Raw genomic sequence first — 19462 nt, 5'->3', positions numbered from 1 at the left:
AAACAAAAACTTTCCCTTATGATTCAACTGAAAAAAAATTTTTTTAAATAAACCTTATTTTTTAATTTACAACTGCATGGGTCAACTTGCCTGGTGTTGAAGTCATCTCCATAGTTGCCCTGCTGGCAGCCGCGTTCATATCGGGAAAAGCCGAATTAGGGGTAAATCCTGTTAGAGTTGGAGGCTTTACAACTGAGGACTTAGATCTTTCTAACGAAGTTCCTGGAAGGTCAAACTGCAACAATTTCTGGGAACTTGGAGATAGGGGAGAAGTTGGAGTTTTCTGAGATCTTCCCTTGTCTGAGGAGATACTAGAAGATTTGTTTTAAAAAAAAAAAAAAAACCTTGTAAGAGGAGGGAAAACTACTTCAGAAACCAGATAAACAATTCATAAGAACATGCATTTCTTTACTAACATCAGCTTTGAAAAGCTGTGACTCGGGCATTGTGCATTCCACGGCCTATGCTGAGTAAACCGCTCGGAGCACTCCTCTTCTTGCCATCTGCACACTATCATAGGGCAAACCCTGACCACAGTAACACGGGAATGGAGTCTCTGGATTCAACTGCCACTTAATTCTTTCCTCTAAAATGCCAATGCGCCATGAATCATTACTGTAGTATGAGGAGAAATCCTTTATATATAGCAAAATTACAGCCGTATGTAAAAGATCAAGTCTGTTAAAAAATATGTATATGAAAGAGAAAAATATCATTTTATATTAAGCATTAAGAAATGATACAAACTACTCTTTTATTATTCATTTTTAACCCAAAAGGAAAAACAACAACAACAAAGTATGTAAACTCCATAACAATATATGAGTAAGAATGAGATTTTATAATCTGCTTGAGTAATCTAATAAATTGAGCAGGAGAGAAAAGTTCAGAGGAAGAAATAAATAATGAGACCAAAAACAATGCTAAGTAGTTGCGTTGAAAGAAAAAGTAGAAGAACACAGTTGGGAAGCAAAATGCACAAAGGAAATGCGACAGTTTGTGGTAGCTTAGTGAAAACACTTCAAATAACGTTCTTAGGAGTTCATCTACGAGATAACTGTGAGCTGCCAAAGTCCCCCAAAAGTAGCTGCCTGGCCAGTGGGTTGAGCCATGAAAACAGCTGTGGCAATGGCGTTCAGAATAGAAAGGAGGGTTATGACAGAAGCAGAGAATTTCCGGAGGAAGTGTTGTTAATAGTTTGGATGAGAGATGGTCCTGCTCTAAAACACAGATGAAGACTGGAGCCATGGACACACTGATGGCATCCACTCACAGAATACAGGAATTTACTCAGTGGATTCTCTGAACATCGATGACTTTGTAACTTTAATTAAAATGAGTCACAGTATAAAACATACATTATTACCTCCCAGAAAGATCCTCCAAAGTGCTATCAGTGTCGAGAGTCTGCTGGACTTTGATGGAGGGTTTGTTGCTGGTCTCGAGTTTCTTCCCTGGATGAGAGCCGTGCTCTGAGCCGGAGAGCACTTTCTCCTCATTGAGAAGTGAGCTCTGCACATTTCCAGGGAGTGAGTCCAGCCCTGGAAAGAGAATTTCTTATAAAACTGATTCCCAATAGAAGTTACTGAAAGATAACTGACAGATAACTAGTACAGAGCAGAATATTTAAAAACTGACTTATTTTTAAGGTTTGTTTTTTATATCTAAAATAAAGTTCATCCTTCTGTTCCCATTTAAGGGAAGTGAAGTTTCTTCCATTAACATTCCCTGTATTTCCCATTAAAGAATAAATGGTCCTGTGATCAAATTATTTAGTAAGACAAGTATGTAGTTCTACATGTATGAAACAATAAACAAAAAAGAAGTCTTTCAAGGATACCCAAAGCTGGAGAAAAAAGGTATCCACTGTCAACTGGACTACACGATGCTTTCGAAAAACTTTATGGCAAGAACTATGTAGCCTGATTATTCTCTGACTGAGAATAATCTCACGCACAGGCATAATCTTAAAGAGATTATTGACACCACCAAAAATATGTATAATATTTAATAAACTATATAATTTTTAAAAGTTCAACCTACATTTGCAACAGAAGAGTTTTCTAAATTACAGATAACAGTAACTTAAACATTTAAATAGGACTTTGTAATTTAAAATGCATTCCATGTATATGACCTCATTTCCTTAAACACCTTATGAAGTAGGTAACAACACTGCTCCTTTAACTAGAGACCTACAAGACTACTCACTTAAGGGCACACTGTCAACAGCAGAGACGGCATCAACCCCGGCCTCGCGACCCTACACTTAATTCACCTTGATGACATGTTTCAATAGCACCATGGGAAAATATTTGTTACATCAAAAGAAGCAGAACAAAGAATTATATGTATATTTTAATGGCAACTAAATAATTTTTTAAAAACCAGCTATATGGTTAATGATCAAAATAAAATGGAAAAGGGAAAAAATATACTCTAAACTAATGTTCACAGCAGCTTTACTCTAAGAAGTAAAAGCAACCCAAGTGTCCTTCAACACCATGATGGATGTATAAATAAACCAACACAAAAATGTGGTCTGTACATACAGTGAAGTGTCTCTTTGGCCTTAAAAAGGACATTCTGACACGCTACAATATGAGTGAACCCTGAAAACATTATGCTATTAAGTGAATCACAGAAGGACAAATACTCTGATTATACAGTTATTTATGGTGTCTAGGGGAGGCACATTCATAGAGACACAAAGTAGAACAGCTGATACCAGGGGCCAGGGCAGATCGGAAAACAAGTTATTATTTAATGGGTGTAGAGTTTCAGTTTGGGGTGATGGAACAGTTCAGGAGATGGATAATGATGATAATGGCACGATTATAGGTACTTCCTTCTACTGAACTGTGTGTGCACTCAACAATGGTTCCATTTCCTAGCCAAATTCACAGAGACAGAAAGTAGAACAGGGCTGCAAGGGGCACAGGAGGAAAGGATGAGGAGTCACTGTTTAACAGGTACAGAGTTTAGTATGGAACAATGTTTGCCACTTTAATCTACTAACTACTTTCAACTTCACTGGGAAGGAGTTTTTGTACAAAGCATGCAGACATTCTTTTTTTTCACCACCAGGTAGAGCATATACAACAAAAATTACACTGATTTTAGAAGTCGGGAATAGAGAAGTAACTAAATGTAAAATGATGTTGTGAAAAATAAAATATATATAGTTTTTTTTCCATTGCTTTTAAAGAGAAGGAGGAAAAGAGGGGGAGAGAAAAACCAATTGGTTCCTCCCAAATGCACCTGGACGGGCAATGAATGGCACGTGTCCGGGCCTGGGATCAAACCCACAAACCAGGATGTGTCCCGACGGGGAATCAAACCCACAACCTTTCAGTTATCGGATGATGCTCTAACCGGCTGAGCCACCCCAATGAGGGTACAGTATTAATTTTTCAGGCATCATGACAGGGGATTGGAAAACTGAAAACCACAAAACACTACCTATACTACATATAATGTTTTAGATCATAATTTTTAAAAACCTATAATGAATCATACTGCTTATACTCCTATTTAATATATCATGGTATTTTAAGTTGCACAGTAAGTATATTGCAGTAAAAAATGTCAATGTCAAAAGTCAGAATTCAAGCTTTGCCAATAACTAACCTTAAGTGAGATATTAGCATAAAGCATGAAACTGCAAAAGAACTGAGCAAAATTGGCATTTCACAAAATGTGTACAGCTGACTTCTAATGCTGTAACATGCTGGCTGAAGGAATGATTCTGTAGTCAAATAAATTTAGATAATACTTCATACTATAGCCTTACCCTCTTCCTAAAATAAATAACGCACATTAGCATATTAAAAGTGTTGATGAATCTGGCAGGTAAAAGGCCTATTTCACTCTTAAAAGAATTTCCCCAAATGTACAGAACCACCGAGTTCTTCCATAAGCCTTGGAAAAGCTGTGAAACAGCCTCTCCCACTGAATCAGTATTTCACAAGAAGAGACTCTGGAAAGTGCTGGTAAAACGATGTCTAATGTTCCCACAAAAGACTTGCAAAATGCTTCCAATCTGCAAGAGAGCTATTACTAGGTTAATTATGAGGAACTGATTTCTGCTAGCACTCTCGTGTTGGAAGTACAGAGTGACACTAGCTGCCTGAAGGGCTATTTAGCAAAATGCACCCAAATTTTAAACATGATATACTCTGCCCCATTATTGCACTTCTAGGATATTCCCTTAAAGGACCAGACTAATGCATAAAGATACATTTGTAAGAATATTCAATGCAGCAGTATTTATAGTGGAGGGAAAAAAGAAAATAAATGCCCAACAATGATGAATTGACTAAATTACAATATATTCAAATAGTAAAAATGAGGTAGTCATTACAAAGGGTAATCCATATGTACTGACTGAAAGGCATCTGTAACTCACTAAAAGAACAAAACAGCATGTAAAATGTGATCCCATACATTTAACACTTCCTATGTGCACAGGCCACAAGTTATCTGAAAGGATTCTTACTAAAAATGTTAATATTACACCCAGTAGGATGTCTGTTATTAAAAAAAAACAAAACAGAAAACAAGTGTTGGCATAAACGTGGAGAAACTGAAACCCCTGTTCATCACTGGTGGGAACGTAAAACACTGCAGCTTCTATGACAAACAGCAGGGCAGCTCCTCAAAATATTAAGCACAAAGCCCCGGCCAGGTGGCTCAGTTGGTTGGAGCAACATCCCATACACCAGAAGGCTGCAGGTTTAATTCCTGGGCAGGGCGCATTACCCAGGTTGTGGGTTTGACCCCCAGTCATGGCACATATAGGAGGCAACTGATTGACGTTTCTCTATCATATCGATTTTTCTCTCTCTTCCCTCTCTCTAAAAATCAATAAAAACATATCCTCAGGTGAGAATAAAAAAATTAAGCACAGAAATACCATTTGACCCAAGAAGTCCACTTCTGGGTATATATACAAAAAGCAGGGACTCGAACACGTGTTTAAATCCCAACATTCATGGCAACATTATTCATAATTCAGGAGCCAAAAGGTTAAAACAACCAAAATGTCCACCACCTGATGCATGGATAACAAAATGTGACACGCACACACAACTGAGTATACTCGACACTGTAAGAAAAGGACACTGATACATGCTACAACAGGGAGCAAACGGGAGGGTATAACGTGAAATGAAACACACCGACACAAAAGGGTAAATACAGTTTGCTGCCACTCACACGAAGTACCTAAAGTAGCCAAATTCATCGAGACAGAGAGGAGAAAAGTAGTTAGCAGGGGTAGGGAGAAGAGAGGAATGGGAGTTACTGTTTAACTGGTACAGAGATTTAGTCTGGGATGATGTAAAAGGTCTAGAAATGGATAGTTGTGTTCGTTTCACAATGTGAATGTGCTTAATGGTACTGAACTGTTCACTAAGAAATAGTTTAAAATGATAAAGTTTATACTACATGTATTTTACAGTAAAATAAATCTAAAAAAATGTTCACATTGGTTATCTGTAGGTAGAAAGGTTACAGGTGTTTTTTAATTTTTAAGTAGTTTTCTGTGTTGACTGATTTCTCCTCCCTCTTTTTTAAAAAACTCAGTTAACAATTTTTTACATTTTTTTAAAGATTTTATTTATTTATTTATTTATTTATTTATTTATTTTTAGAGAGAAGGAAAGGGAGAAAGAGAGGGAGAGAAACATCAATGTGTGGTTGCCTCTCGCACGCTCCCCACCAGGTACCTGGCCTGTAACCCAGGCATGTGTTAGGAATTGAACTAGCAATCCTTTGGTTCCCAGGCCAGCACTCAATCCACTGAGCCACACCAGCCAGGGCCAATATTTTACATTTAGAAAAAACATTTTAGAAGCATATCATTCATTCCCTCAGGACCATCCTGTGAGTTTAAGAGACCTTTTGCCTAATTACTGTATCTTCTCACCTCTACAGCAACATAGCCAGAATCCAAAGGAGGGCTGAAGGGTATTCTCCTCTATCACTCAGAAATACTTAAGAGTGTCCAAAGGACCAGGTACTGTGCTAAATACACATTCTCTCCATTAATTTCAAGGAAGCTTCAAAATTACCTAATGAACACCTAGTTATTTTTATTTTACAGTTAAGAAAATTTGATTATTATATATAATGATGTTCGGATATGTACATGATATACTACAAAGATTTTTTAAAAGCACCTACAAAACAATATGATTTTATTTCTTTTTAAAATAAAGATGTGTGTGTATGTGTTTTTATGTACATATTGGAAAAACAGGTACCAAGTGTTAATAGTAATCTCTGAGCAGAGGGTCAATGAGGATTTATATTTCTTGTATGATTGATTGTTTATTTACAATCCTTAATTTTTTTACCTTTGCAAATGTATTCCTTTTGTATTAAGGAAAATATTTATACTGTTAATATATCAAAAGGTATTACAGTAATGATAAATATAAAAGCCAATTACAATGTCATAAAGAAATTCACCTAATTGCTTATGGAATAAAATCATAACTTTAGATCACTACTACAAAATCATTGGTAAGAGAAAAATAATTCCATATATTGGGTTGGCCAAAAAGTTTGCTTTTTCCTGTCAGATGGCTCTAATAGAGCATAGTTGTTTTTAACTTCGTTTGAAACAATTCTGTTAGATTATATTGTGACAGCTGTCATAACAGTGTGCATTTAAAAATAAACATCAAATTTGGTGAATTTTTGCATAGACACTTTAATATTGAAGATGGAAGAAAATACACATTTTTGGCGTTTTATGCTTCATTATTTCAAGAAAAGTAATGCAACTGAAATGCAGAAAAAGATTCATGCAGTGTATGGAGAAGGTGCTGTGAGTGTCGAAAGTGGTTTGCGAAGTGAGCACCAAAAGTGTTGAAAGTGGTTTGCGAAGTTTCATGCAGGAGCTTTCTCGCTGGATGATGCGCCACAGTCAGGTAGATGAGCTGCAGTTGACAGCAATCAAATCAAGGCATGAACTGAGAATAATCAATGTTATACCACTGGGAGACAGCCAACATACTCAAAATATACAAACTGATAAACTTATTGGTAAAAATGAAAAATGTGTCTTTTACTTTACAGAAAAAAACCATATGGACTTTTTGGCCAACTCACCAGAATTCCACTTACATTCTGTCTTTTCTTTTTTTCCTTTTCTTCTTTTGGAAGAAGTAGATGAACGAGATGATGCAGCAGACTGTGCCCCTGATGAATGCTGGGAGGTAACATCCACAGAGGAAAGATCGTAAGCAGACTTCCTGCTAGAATGGTCCTCCTTAATGCCCAGAACACTACCACCAATACTGTCAAAGAATAATAGTGGTTAAAAGTAAGAAATAGCAAGTCTTAAAACACAGCTAAAGTATAGATATATTAAAGCTATTTAACCACAAAAAACATATAACTATACTCAAAGATGCCCTCCACTTTTCTTTTTTGTTTTATTACCATAAGCCTGGATTCTCTCCTATGGCTCAATTTATTACCAAGAAAAATGTCAGGGTGTTGTTTACAAAGTGAAACCAATAAAAATGGACAAGTCAGATACAGGAGAAAAAATATAAGGCTGCATACTAGAAAATGTGGCCTCAATTTTTATTCAGATGTATAATTTAATATATGATCATTAGTTTACTTTTGATAATCTTACAGGAAACAACAATTTAGTATGTTCTACTTCAACCTAGAAATAAAATGCAATAAATCATACTGAATGATGATATTAAATGTCTCAATGAAATCTTTACAAGTTTTGATTTTAAAATTTAATCTTTTCTTTAGAGCTCAAAATTGAACCTACAATTTTCCTCCTGTAATTTTAATAATAATTATTTTCATTAGTCCAACTAGACCTAACTTTTTTAAAGGTCATCCAATAATTTGATGTGGATTATTTATAATTTTTGAAATTATACTGATGTAAGTAATTACAGATTACTCTATATAGTAATAAAATTGAGAGAGGAAATGCTCTCTGCAAAGTCTGGTTCACTTGCTGTATGACTTTGTACAAGTAACCTAACCTCAGTGCTGCAGTTCCTGAAGTAGGAATGGTAACAATAACACTAATCACATCATGCTTAAGAATGCAGTCTTCTCAGTGCCTTGCACATTAAGTGCTCAATAAATATTTACATTATAATAGTTAGTCTTCAAAGCTTTGCAAAATTTTAGGTGTTATCCCAATTATTTAAAAAAATTTACTGATTACTTGAGATCATGAAGTCAAGGATCTACCTCATCCTCAATTCTACCAGAGAAAACCAATACGACCCTCCACTGGGAACTCGCAGACTGAGTTTATGACCTACATTCTGCTATGTGCCGGGCCCTTTTCTTTGTATTTCACTGAATATTCTGAACACTCTATGAGACAGATACGATTATTTCCCTTCCCATTTCACAGAGAGGGAGAGTGAGGCCCAAGGTGGTTAAGTAAACACCCAAAGACAAAAGACTAATGATCAGAAGAGAAGGGACTTAAACCCAGGCAGTCTGAACCCAGAGCCTGTGCCCTTACAACCACTGTGCTACGCGCCCTCAACATGTATCTTTAAGCAGCAAAATCTGACTAATATTCAGACCACGGCTCTCATTTGTACGTTTTTCTCCCTCTTCAGACATTATTCCACATTGTCAACACATTCCTACCAAGGTTCAAGAGCTGACTTCTTTTCTGTCAAAGTCCCACTCCCTGGAGAGGAGACAAAATCATCTTCGTATGAAACACTGCTTAGAGGGGCCGTGCTGGCATTCAAAGGCCGCGGGGCAGACGCTCCCCTTTCTGACGTGTCTTCAAGCCCTGGCAAAAGTAAGAATTGAAATGTGTTTTAGAACAAAAATAAAATTACCACAAGCAAAGCATTCCACAACGTGGGGATTAACAACATAGATTTACAGACATCTTAGACTGCTTTTATTAGTGCTTCTCTTCAATTCATCTTTATATCTAACAATACACTTTTAACTTTTTATTGATTTTTCAAGCATACATGAAAGAGATGTATCCATCATACAACTTCGACAATCACCAATACATGACCAACCCAGTTTCAGTTAACCTTCAATTCCTCCCAACTTTCATTCCCCTTAAAGATTATTTTGAACCAAATCCCAGTAACACATCATTTCAACAGTAAATATTTCAGTACAACTATAAAATCTTAATAAAAATCTAATAGAAGGATATAAGAACAAACCCAAATTTCTTACTAAAAAAACAAGGGTGCTGATTTAAAAGCACTCTGCTTTCATCAAAGGAACTTTAAAATCAAAAGAACTTTAAAGTCATCTACAGAAATGTGTTAAACCAAAGAGATCAACAGCATATGTAAGTCTACAGAAGATCATAACAAATGGCTAAATATGAATTCTAGGAAAATGCAATGTGATATCCAATTAAGTATAAAATGAACAGATGAAATCGATTCATTTGTTAAATAAGTTGTTCACCACGTAGAATGGAAATAAAAATCCACAGTATCAACAGCTAACATGAGGCTCAGCCTCATCTCCAACCTGAAGTTCTCAGGTTATGTTAGTGTAAGACAGGTGGAATCCCCCCAGGGCAGTAGGAACAAAGAAAGGGACTTGAAGGAAGTGAGTCCATCACAGACAAGTTGTGTTGCAGAATCTCAGGGATAAGAAGGAAACTTTAGAAGTTATTGTTTCAGGAATCAGACATGGAGTTACATCACTAGTCAAAGTCTATTTTTAAAATTAGTTTTGACAAACAGATTTATTTTCATATTAGAAATGTTACTATAGTTGCATTTCTGTACTATAGGTGCCCCTTTTAATTCTTGACCACGGTATTCCCAATAATTCACAAGTCATTGTATTATGAAATATACATACTATTTAAATACTTATCTATGGTCACAGGAAACTGAGCTATACTTGATAAATACCAATCATGAACATCATCTAAGATTTCTCTAAATTACACCAAAATTTCTGTAACTACCAACCAATGGTTCTTTTAGGACAATAAATACTAAAAATAAAAATATATAGAATAAATTACAACTCTAATTGAAGCTTACAGATAATTTCAATTAGACAAGGTTTCCATTCTCCTCATAATTAACAATGAAAATCTGTACTTTGGTATTATCCTCACAAAATTATGCAACAATTTATCTTCAGATAACATATAAATATTATAAGGCTTACTTATTTTTCTCACCTTTTCCATATAACTGATACGATTTTGTAAAAATGTTAATGACACTATGCGGACTTCCCTTTGCCAGTTCTTTCCATGGTCCTTTGCTTTGTGTACCACCTAAGTGCCCGGGAAGTGGCAAGAATTTTTCAGCTTCCTTCTGAAACTCTTTGATGGACTCATAAGCATGTCTTTCTCCAGCACAAAATTCCTTTTCTTTTAAGATTTCTGCTATCTTCAAAGGGGCTTGTCCATCTTGGCCTCCCTCTTCTTCAGAGAGACTCCCCTCACTAAGAAGAGGCCCTTCACTGACTGAGTCTGTGCTGGACCCAAGGGACAGTTTGGCTTTGTCTTGGGAACGAGCTTGCAGGTCAGAGCTGGGAGAGTCAGCCTGCCTCTTACACAACTGTGCCAGTAGCCCTTCTGGTTTAGGACCAGGAGATCTCATTCTGAAGCTTGATATGGCACTATGAGGTCTTATCATCTCAGGAAGCTTTTTAAATTCACTAAGACTGCCTATACCAGGAAGTTCATCATCGAAAGTTGCATGAGATACACAGGTTCCCAGCATCTTTTGAATGCGGGCAGAGAAAACATCTTCGGTATCCTCTTTCACAGGTGGACTTAGAGCCTTGGTCCAAGGTCCATCTTCTTGGGGTGTCTGCTGCACATCATACTCAGTGTTCCATACTGACCCATAATTAATGTTAGCCCCAGCTAATTTCTTGGCTTCACTTTCAATCCTGCTGGACAAAGAAGCAGCTGTTGCTTTCAAGGCTTCGATACGATCTAGTTTACTCTTATATTGGCTGGCACTAGGTTTTAACAAGGCATCTGGATGAGCAGCTGGTGAGGTCAGATATGGTTGAGGTGTAAAAGTTAATGGCCCTGAAGCAATATTATGGTTCTTCCTGGTTGGTAAAATAGATTCAAAATCCTTATGCAAAAATCCTGCATGCTCTAGACTCAAGAGATGGGAGAGCAAATTTCCAGCTGTTCCAACAAGAGGCTGTGGTTGAGAATGGTGGACTCGTGGGCTCAATCTGTCAGGCTGCATCCATGTAGGTTCTGTCAAGTCCCTTCTGCAAATGAAAGTCACAGTAGGTTAGTTAATACAGCAATCATAACTAAGCCACCACTGGTAAAGGACAGGTAAAGAGGAAAAAAACATAAAGATCACTCATAGCTAAGCAATAACAAAGAGGCACTATTAATATTTCATTAGAATTATACCTTTCCAAGCATTTTCCTATGTGTATGTTGTATTTTGGCATTATTTTCGTAAAGATGAAATCTTATCAAAATTACCATTTTTTTAAAATCCTCACCCACGGATACATTTTACTGAGTTTAGAGAGCAGGGGCGAGGGAAAGACAGAGAGAGAGACAGAGAGAGAAACAACGATGTGAGAGAGAAACACCAATTGGTTGCATCAATTGGTTACGCATCCCAATTGGGGATCAAACCTTCACCTAGGTATGTGCCCTGACCTGGGATTGTATCCACACCCTTTCGGTATATGGCACAATGCTCTAGCCACCTGGCCAGGGTGGTACATACTGTTTTGCCAACTGCTTTCTTCAACTAAGACATTTTCAATTATTAATTAAAAAGAGGGCATTATTACCTTTAAAACTGTGTAAGCAAAATTCTTTATAGCATTGGCTCTACCTTTTCCATTAAAAATAATATTATATTAAAAGAGAATGCTTGCCCTGGCTGGTGTAGCTCAGTGGATTGAGCACAGACTGAGAACCAAAGAGTTGCCAGTTTGATTCACAGTCAGGGCACATGCCTGGGTTGTGGGCCAAGCCCCCAGGACAGGGTGAGTGAGAGGCAACCACACATTGATGTTTCTTTAAAAAATATAAATAAATGAATGAATGAATGAATAAATAAATAAATAAGAATGCTTAAGGCTGCTAAATATTAACACAGGCATTTATATTATTCCAATCAATCAGTATTTAATAAATGCCAAACATTTATGTTTAACATCATACATACTAAAGAAATAAGGGGATCACTACAATCTAGTTCTTTAAAAAAATCAACATTAAAACAATGAGTACCAGCCCTGGCTGGTGTAGCTCAGTGGATTGAGCACGGGCCTGCAAACCAAAAGATCGCAGTTTAATTCCCAGTCAGGGCACATGCCTGGGTTGCAGGCCAGTTCCCAGCAGGGGATGCACAAGAGGCAACTATACATTGATATTTCTCTCCCTCTCTCCTTCCCTTCCCCTCTAAAGATAGATAGATAAATAAAACAATGAGTACCAATGTAAAACTTTGAGTACCAGTAATAAATATACAATACAGTGCAGGGGTCCATAAAGTCTAATACCAGAATAAAGATGTCCTAGACAGTATTACATAATTCACCTATGTCTCCAGACCACTGACACCCTGTGTATTAAGGGATACTATAGATATATTAAAGGCTGAAGTTAACTATTAAGAAGACCCTTAGACAAAATAACATGAAGTTTTGTTCTTGGTCTTACCCATGATTTGGGGATGATGACATGAAGATCTGAAGGTGACAGAAAGCTGGGAGGTACGGATAACTCTATAAATGATCAAATTATGAACCCTACAAATTATCAAATTATGACTCAAAGGTATTTATACAGCCTGCACCTGAGATCAAACTAGTATGAATAAATGTGAAGCCCTCCCTACCAAGTCAGGTAAAAAAACGTCATCTACTAGATGGTAACCAGGGCGAGAAAGGAATCGAAAAGCATGCCATGCAAGGTCTAGTCGGAGATTGTGTTGTAGCAGTCTTTTACACTGAAGGGCTACTACGAAAATGATGAAAGGAAGACTACTGCATAGGTTCTATGCCATAGAACAGAGATTCCTACAAATGCGAGGTGTGAAGTTATTAGAGGCCAAACTAAGGTGGTAGTAATGGGAATGCAAAGGAAGTTATAAAGTTTTGCTGAGTAGAAACACAAAATCTTTAAATCTAACCATTTAGAAAACTGATGTGTGATTCGGTCTTTATTTGTACAGTCTCAAAGAAGAATGTCAAAATCTTTCTCTTCCCCAAATGGTATTTTAAAGTATAATTTATAACCAAGTAATTTCAAAATCACCTTAACTTGCCTCCACAAACAGTTTTTAAAAACTTATTGGAAACAATATATTACAGCAAGGACCTTTTTTTTTACAAAAATTTAAGGTAAAATAGCCCTCAATCACCAATCCGATATTAAATCAAATCCCTTCCTTATTTATAAGTTCACATGCATCCCCAAATATAGTTTTGAGGGATAAGATGAATAAACTAGTATGAGTCACATGAAAAAATTTTGAATGCAGCAATGGATACAGAAGCGCCTTTTCAAAATTATTCACCACAAATAATATAAAATATTAATTTCACTGATTCATTCATCCAACAAACTTGTGTTGTGTGTTTAGTTCAGAGCCAGAGTGTTTCCAGCCACAGGTGATCCCCAGGAGAAACTGGTATCTACTTTGGTCATTAAAAGACAGTAAAGATTGCACAATAAAGATACAGTAAATAAATACAAGTGCAACCACACTTAAGTATATATCAGACAATATAAACCAACGTCTAAGTAAACCTCTTGCCCACACAGATCCACAAAATTAACTGAGCACAGACCACTATGCTGAATTTCATGGAAAGGATGACCCTTGACCAGCCTTCATTCTCCCCTTTGTACCTTGCAAGAGGCTGTGGAGGTTCTGACAGAGACATGTCACTGCTGGAAGATGCACTTGGGGGACGCTCCTGCACTTTGTTTTCTTTATCAGATTCTCCAGATGGCTGATACCCTGGTCTGGTCTAGGAGAAACGGACATCAAATTTATCTGACTCCCAACACAAAGATTTATACAGGGTGTACATGGGACAAATAATTAAGTCATTTCACCTTTACAAAGTTCATGAAATGCAGGGGCTTTTTTCCCCCTGTCAAATAAAACCAATTCAAACTTAGTCTGTCTTAAAAACAGCCATTACAATTAACAACAAAATTACACCTGAAATCCAACAAGGGCATCTAATACTAACTGCATAACTTGGAGAATGTAATAGTCTCTAAACCTCAGTTTTCACCAGGTAGGTAGAGATACCAGTAGTGCCTATACCTCCTCAGGGTTGTAAAAATTTACTAAGCTTAAGTCTGGAGTATGTAGCTCATGGTATATAATGTTACTCTTATTATTCTTAAAAACATTAGCAATACTCACAAAATCATCATGATGAACTAGGATATTCTCTAATTTCAGCACAGATCACAAAATTAGGCTTTTCATTATCATATTCTAACTTCATTTGCTCAGTATACAATGAAAACTAGGCAGGGATATAACTAAGAGCAGTGATGAGATCAACTGAACTTAGTAACAGAAAAATAGTAAAACTCTAATCCAGTACTTATGTTCAATCACATTTATTGAATAATCACAGTTATCAAATAACTCTTCATATACTGTATTTTGCCACATATAACGCATACATTTTTGCCCAAATTTTTGAGGGAAAAACAAGAATGTGCATTATACATGGGTAGTACTAACTTTGCACCTATATAAATGTTTTTAATTCTTTTATTTATGCTTATGCATTAAAAATGTAACTCTAGAAAGTAATGATATCCGTATGCAAAATAATACCCTGGAGTATGATAATTTGTTTTGTTGACTTTATGACAAACTTGCAACAAAAGCAGTTTCTAAAACAAGTTATCGAAATATAAATAAGTAACTGAATTAAAAATTAAAACAAAGGATTTTTTCCCCTGAAAATTTGGGCCAAAAATGTGGGTGTGCAAATACACGGGAGTGCATTATACATGGCAAAACACAGCACACACATTTCATGAAAGGTCATCATTATTACAAACATTGTCTGAGCTTATGTCTGAATCTTAGGAATGGTTGGTAATTTTTAAATAGTAGAGCAAATAAATTTTTCCTGACCATAAATCACTTCCCTTTGTTTTTCTGCCACTACGATTACCTGTGTTTCCTGCATAACATGACGTGTCGGCTCCTCGAGCAAGGTTTTTTCCAGTAGCAATTTGGAGTAAGTTTCCTGCAGTCGCCTAGTTGCTGATGGCTCAGGAGGAGGCACATTTTTTACTTTAGTAAAGGCTTCTTTCTGCTTCCGGTAGAGCTCCTGTAATCGTTTGTTCTTCTGCTCAGTGGCTTCTTTTTGAGCCTTCTTCTCTTCATTTTGCTTCCTCTTCCTTTCCTCCTGCTGTCTAACAATGTACTGCCGCACCTCATCTGTGTCATAGTGGCGCTTTTTAGAAATAACAGGGGGATCTTCATTAGCTGTTATTTTGTCAGGTTTTCTTTTTATTGGGCTGTGACTTCTGGGGGCTTGCACTGCTGCTGACGACTTCTGATTCTGTAACTGTAACTCTCTTGTCTCTTGTCTTGAAGCCTGAGCTGCCGAATCAAGCTGTAGGTCATCAAGAATTCCACGAATTTCAACAGGCAAAAAGTCCTTATTTAAGGCAATATTTTCCTCCTGTTTATTATCTGGAAGAGACGGGGCTAATTTCTTTATATTATTTTCAGACCGTGCTCTACTTCTTGAACGCTCTGAGTTTCGTGGAAGGTGTCTATGTGAAATATCCAATCTGGGATCAGATTCTGCTCTTCCAATATGACCCCCTGAAAAGAATGAACTGTCAGTGATGTGTTAAAATTCTGTACTCTTTCCTAAAATTTATTGTATTCAGGAGAAAAATTAGGGAATTTTACTTTATCTTAAACTTTAATTCAAATATCACAGAAAGTCTTCTAAAGAATATGATAGAAGGAAACGAAAACATCTTTTTATAGAAGGAGAAGAATTTCTATATTCTAAAACACCATGCTTCCTTCGCATTTAAACGAACTGCACCTTTTAATATTCTGAAATGAGGAGAGATATTATTGTTGGCGCATTTAACTATTAATTGAGAAATACTATCAATATTTCTCTCACGTGCTTATTTAATATCGCTCTCTCCCCCAAACTCCCAAAAGTTTGATAAAAAACCAACAATGTTAACCTGTCACAACTCTCCAATGAATGACAGAAAAAAACCAAATATTTAGGAAAACAATCATTTTGTCATCTAGACATTTGTTGATATGGCTTAATTTTAGACTGAGAATGCACATGAGTTTACAAGCAAAATGAAAGCAAAGAGGAACACATACAAAGTTTATATTGACTTATGTATACAAAATTATAGCTGCAATTGCATTTCTTACTGAATCCATTCCAGAAGTTCAAATTAATGCAATATTGTTCCTGAAAAAAGAAAGCTGGCCTGTAGGTATTTATATTTCCTTTCTCAAAATTAGTGTTCCTGAAAAAGTAACTACTTATGGCAAATAGCATTCAAGACATTTCAAAAAGAGAAAAGTAATAGACTCAAAAGTCAAACGATTCCTAGATCAAATTTTGCCACCCACTGTCTACATATACTCAATTCTCCCTCAGGGATTACATCCTAATCTGACAAATTAAAAAAAAAATTAACCTTGTGGGTGTGCCTGTGTTTGTGTACATAGGGTGAGAGAGGGCGGATGTGATTCTCTTAAGGTCCCTAAAAGTCTAATAATATTTGGTTAAATGATGCTTTGCTATTCACAGAAACAATAAATATGTAGTTAACATAAGAAATAGAATTCTTTTTTCCAAGATAAATGTTTTAATAAAATATTTAAAAATAAAGATTAATGTCAAAACACATGATGAAAAAAATCAGGATTTTACATAAAGACAGGATCAGAGAGTACAGTGAGCAGAGAACAGAGCTCCCAGACCAGCGATAAGATTTAGTTATCAAACCACATGACTGCGGTTTGCATATAATTGAGAGGTTTCCACCATACATAGAACTCACTCAATTTTAAGCTCTTAAGCAATCACTGGGGTTTAGTATCTTTTCTTAAATACTCTTCATAAAGATCGCCATAACACCTCTGTGTAGAAATAATCCAGACAAGCCCAGCAGAATATCATCTTTTCTGAGATACATTCACAACTTTACACAGACAGACACAGAGTATTCCCAAAAGAGTTTTTCCACCCTAAGTACTTACACAAGCAACTTTTCACTGTTTTTCTCCATTTTAATTACTAAGATAATGTAATAATTTGATTACTTACCAGACTTAGTAGTTCTTTCTCTTCCACTTCTGTCACTTGATGCTGTTCTTCGCTCCTTTTGCTCCATTTTGGGGACAGGTCCCAGAATCTTCTTCACTAATTTCTGTCCATCTCGCCAAGAAGACGTACTGATCAGACGACTGCCACCTGAAATACACGCACGTGCCCACTGCGCTGAATCTAAAAGGGAAGCTTTAGCTCCGAGCATGATATGCCTCCTCAGTCACTCTGGGTTTCCAATAGTCTTATGCTTATCTTATGCCAACATTAAAGGATTTACAATCAACTTTTATTTTTAACACTAAGTCTCCAAAATCAATGAACAGTTTGCTTAAATCTTGATTATTCATACACCTCAAATAACTGTAAAATGCTTTGAAAATACAAATATTAAAAATGATAACTGAAACCTCAAAAATTAGGTCACTGAATCCAAGAACTTTGGCACAGAACAAAAATATGTCAACTACATTAAGTGTTTGGTTTACCAATACTAGCACTGTTTCTGGCACAAAGTAAAATGAGCATTTGCCAAACAAACAAATGACTTAATCTAAGTGCAGGAAAAAAAAAAGAGGAAATATGTAATATATAACAGTTAACTGTGACTACCTTTGGAGGGGACGATATTACAGGGAAATCACACATTAAATTTTACAGATACATACCAAAACTACATACTACTTTTTTATGAATAAAATTATGACATTCAAAAATAAACACTATCAACATTTCAACTGTCCTAATTATAAAATTTTATAAAAATAAAAGAATGTTCCAATAAATATAACTGTTTACCATGAGAAAATCTTTTCAGTTACTATTTTCACATTGTAAAAAAATTAAAAGTAGATCATCGCTTTAAAATAGGCAGTAACTTTAAAAAAATGATATAAAAGACTGTTCAGAAAATAGAAACCATAAAAAAAACCCAACAAAATACATATTTAAATGCAAAGTAATAGAAGAAATGGAATATGATCTCACCTTTCAGTGGAACCTAATCAACAAACAAGCAACCAAAAAAGAACCAGAGAGACAGGAAAAAAAACCAGACTGACAGTGACCACAGGAGTGGAGGGTAACAGGGGAAAGAAGGGGGGAGGGTCACATAAAGGAACATGTACAAAGGACCCACGGACAAGAACGACAGGGTAGGGACTGTCTTTGGGGAAGGGGGTTGGATGGGGCAGGGAGGAGCAACAGAAGGAAAATGGGAACAACTGTAACTGAACAATAAAAGTAGTGGGATAAAAATAATAAAGTAGTATTTTATAATTTTTTTAAGTTTATTGATTTTTAGGGAGAGAAGGGAGAAACACTGATTTGTGGTTCTACTTATTTATGCATTCATTAGTTGATTCTTTTTTAAGATTTTATTTATTTATTTTTAAAGAGAGAGGAAGGGAAGGAGAAAGAAAGGGAGAAACATCAATGTGTGGTTGCCTCTTGTGCACCCCCTACTGGGGACCTGGCCCACAACCCAGAAATGTGTCCTGATTGGGAATGGAACTGGCAACCCTTTGGTTCGCAGAATAAAGTAGTATTGTAAACCTAATTAAATTTTAAATATAATTTTCTACACTGATTGTCAATGCTGGTAAAATTATAATAAAATCATTCTATTTAGGCATTGATTGTTGAAACATAAGTGGGTATAGTTTCTTTATTATAAAATAAACATAGTATTACATGTCAGGAATCTCAAAGAGCTCACCTTGCTCAAATAATCCAAGAAACAGAATTGTATTGATAGAAATAATACAAAATAAAAAAATAAAAATGTTTGCTGTATCATTTTTTATAATATCAGAAGTAACCTAAATGTTAAAGAATGGTGAATGGTTATTTAAACTAGTTTTGTTTCCAATAGACAGAGTATTGTGTAGCCGTTTCAAATCACAATTTCCATAAGAAATAACAGAAATGCTCTGTGGAAATTTTCTAAGAGAAAAGATAAAACTTTATATATATAATGATTATATTTACATACTATTATGATTTTAAAATTATTCTAAGCAAGTACACAACATAATACTAGTACTTTAACTAAGGGTAGTAGTTTTTTGTGTTTTCTCCTATTTTTCAAGCTTTCAGTCATGGTATTTTAACTATAATAAAAGACACTGCATTTAGA

The 19462-nt window shown here is 35.8% G+C and overlaps 1 protein-coding gene across 7 annotated transcripts in view; it reads right to left on the bottom strand.

Moving 5' to 3' along the window:
- CEP350 (centrosomal protein 350) overlaps window positions 1–19462 on the bottom strand; it is a 110388-nt gene that overhangs the window by 60019 nt on the left and 30907 nt on the right. For all 7 annotated transcript variants that reach the window (XM_053663672.1, XM_037145626.2, XM_053663674.1 and 4 more), the window contains 8 exons: window positions 17326–17472; window positions 15172–15833; window positions 13871–13992; window positions 10193–11253; window positions 8656–8806; window positions 7135–7307; window positions 1367–1541; window positions 91–311 (listed from right to left, as the gene is read on the bottom strand). In XM_053663672.1, coding sequence (XP_053519647.1) covers window positions 91–311; window positions 1367–1541; window positions 7135–7307; window positions 8656–8806; window positions 10193–11253; window positions 13871–13992; window positions 15172–15833; window positions 17326–17472 — 2712 coding nt within the window. The remainder of the gene's footprint in view (window positions 1–90; window positions 312–1366; window positions 1542–7134; window positions 7308–8655; window positions 8807–10192; window positions 11254–13870; window positions 13993–15171; window positions 15834–17325; window positions 17473–19462) is intronic.

This window comes from Artibeus jamaicensis, unplaced genomic scaffold, assembly GCF_021234435.1.
Source record: "Artibeus jamaicensis isolate MK-2021 breed Jamaican fruit bat unplaced genomic scaffold, CSHL_Jam_final contig_327, whole genome shotgun sequence".
Lineage (NCBI taxonomy): Eukaryota > Metazoa > Chordata > Mammalia > Chiroptera > Phyllostomidae > Artibeus > Artibeus jamaicensis.
This window is presented reverse-complemented; position numbering and strand designations above follow the sequence as displayed.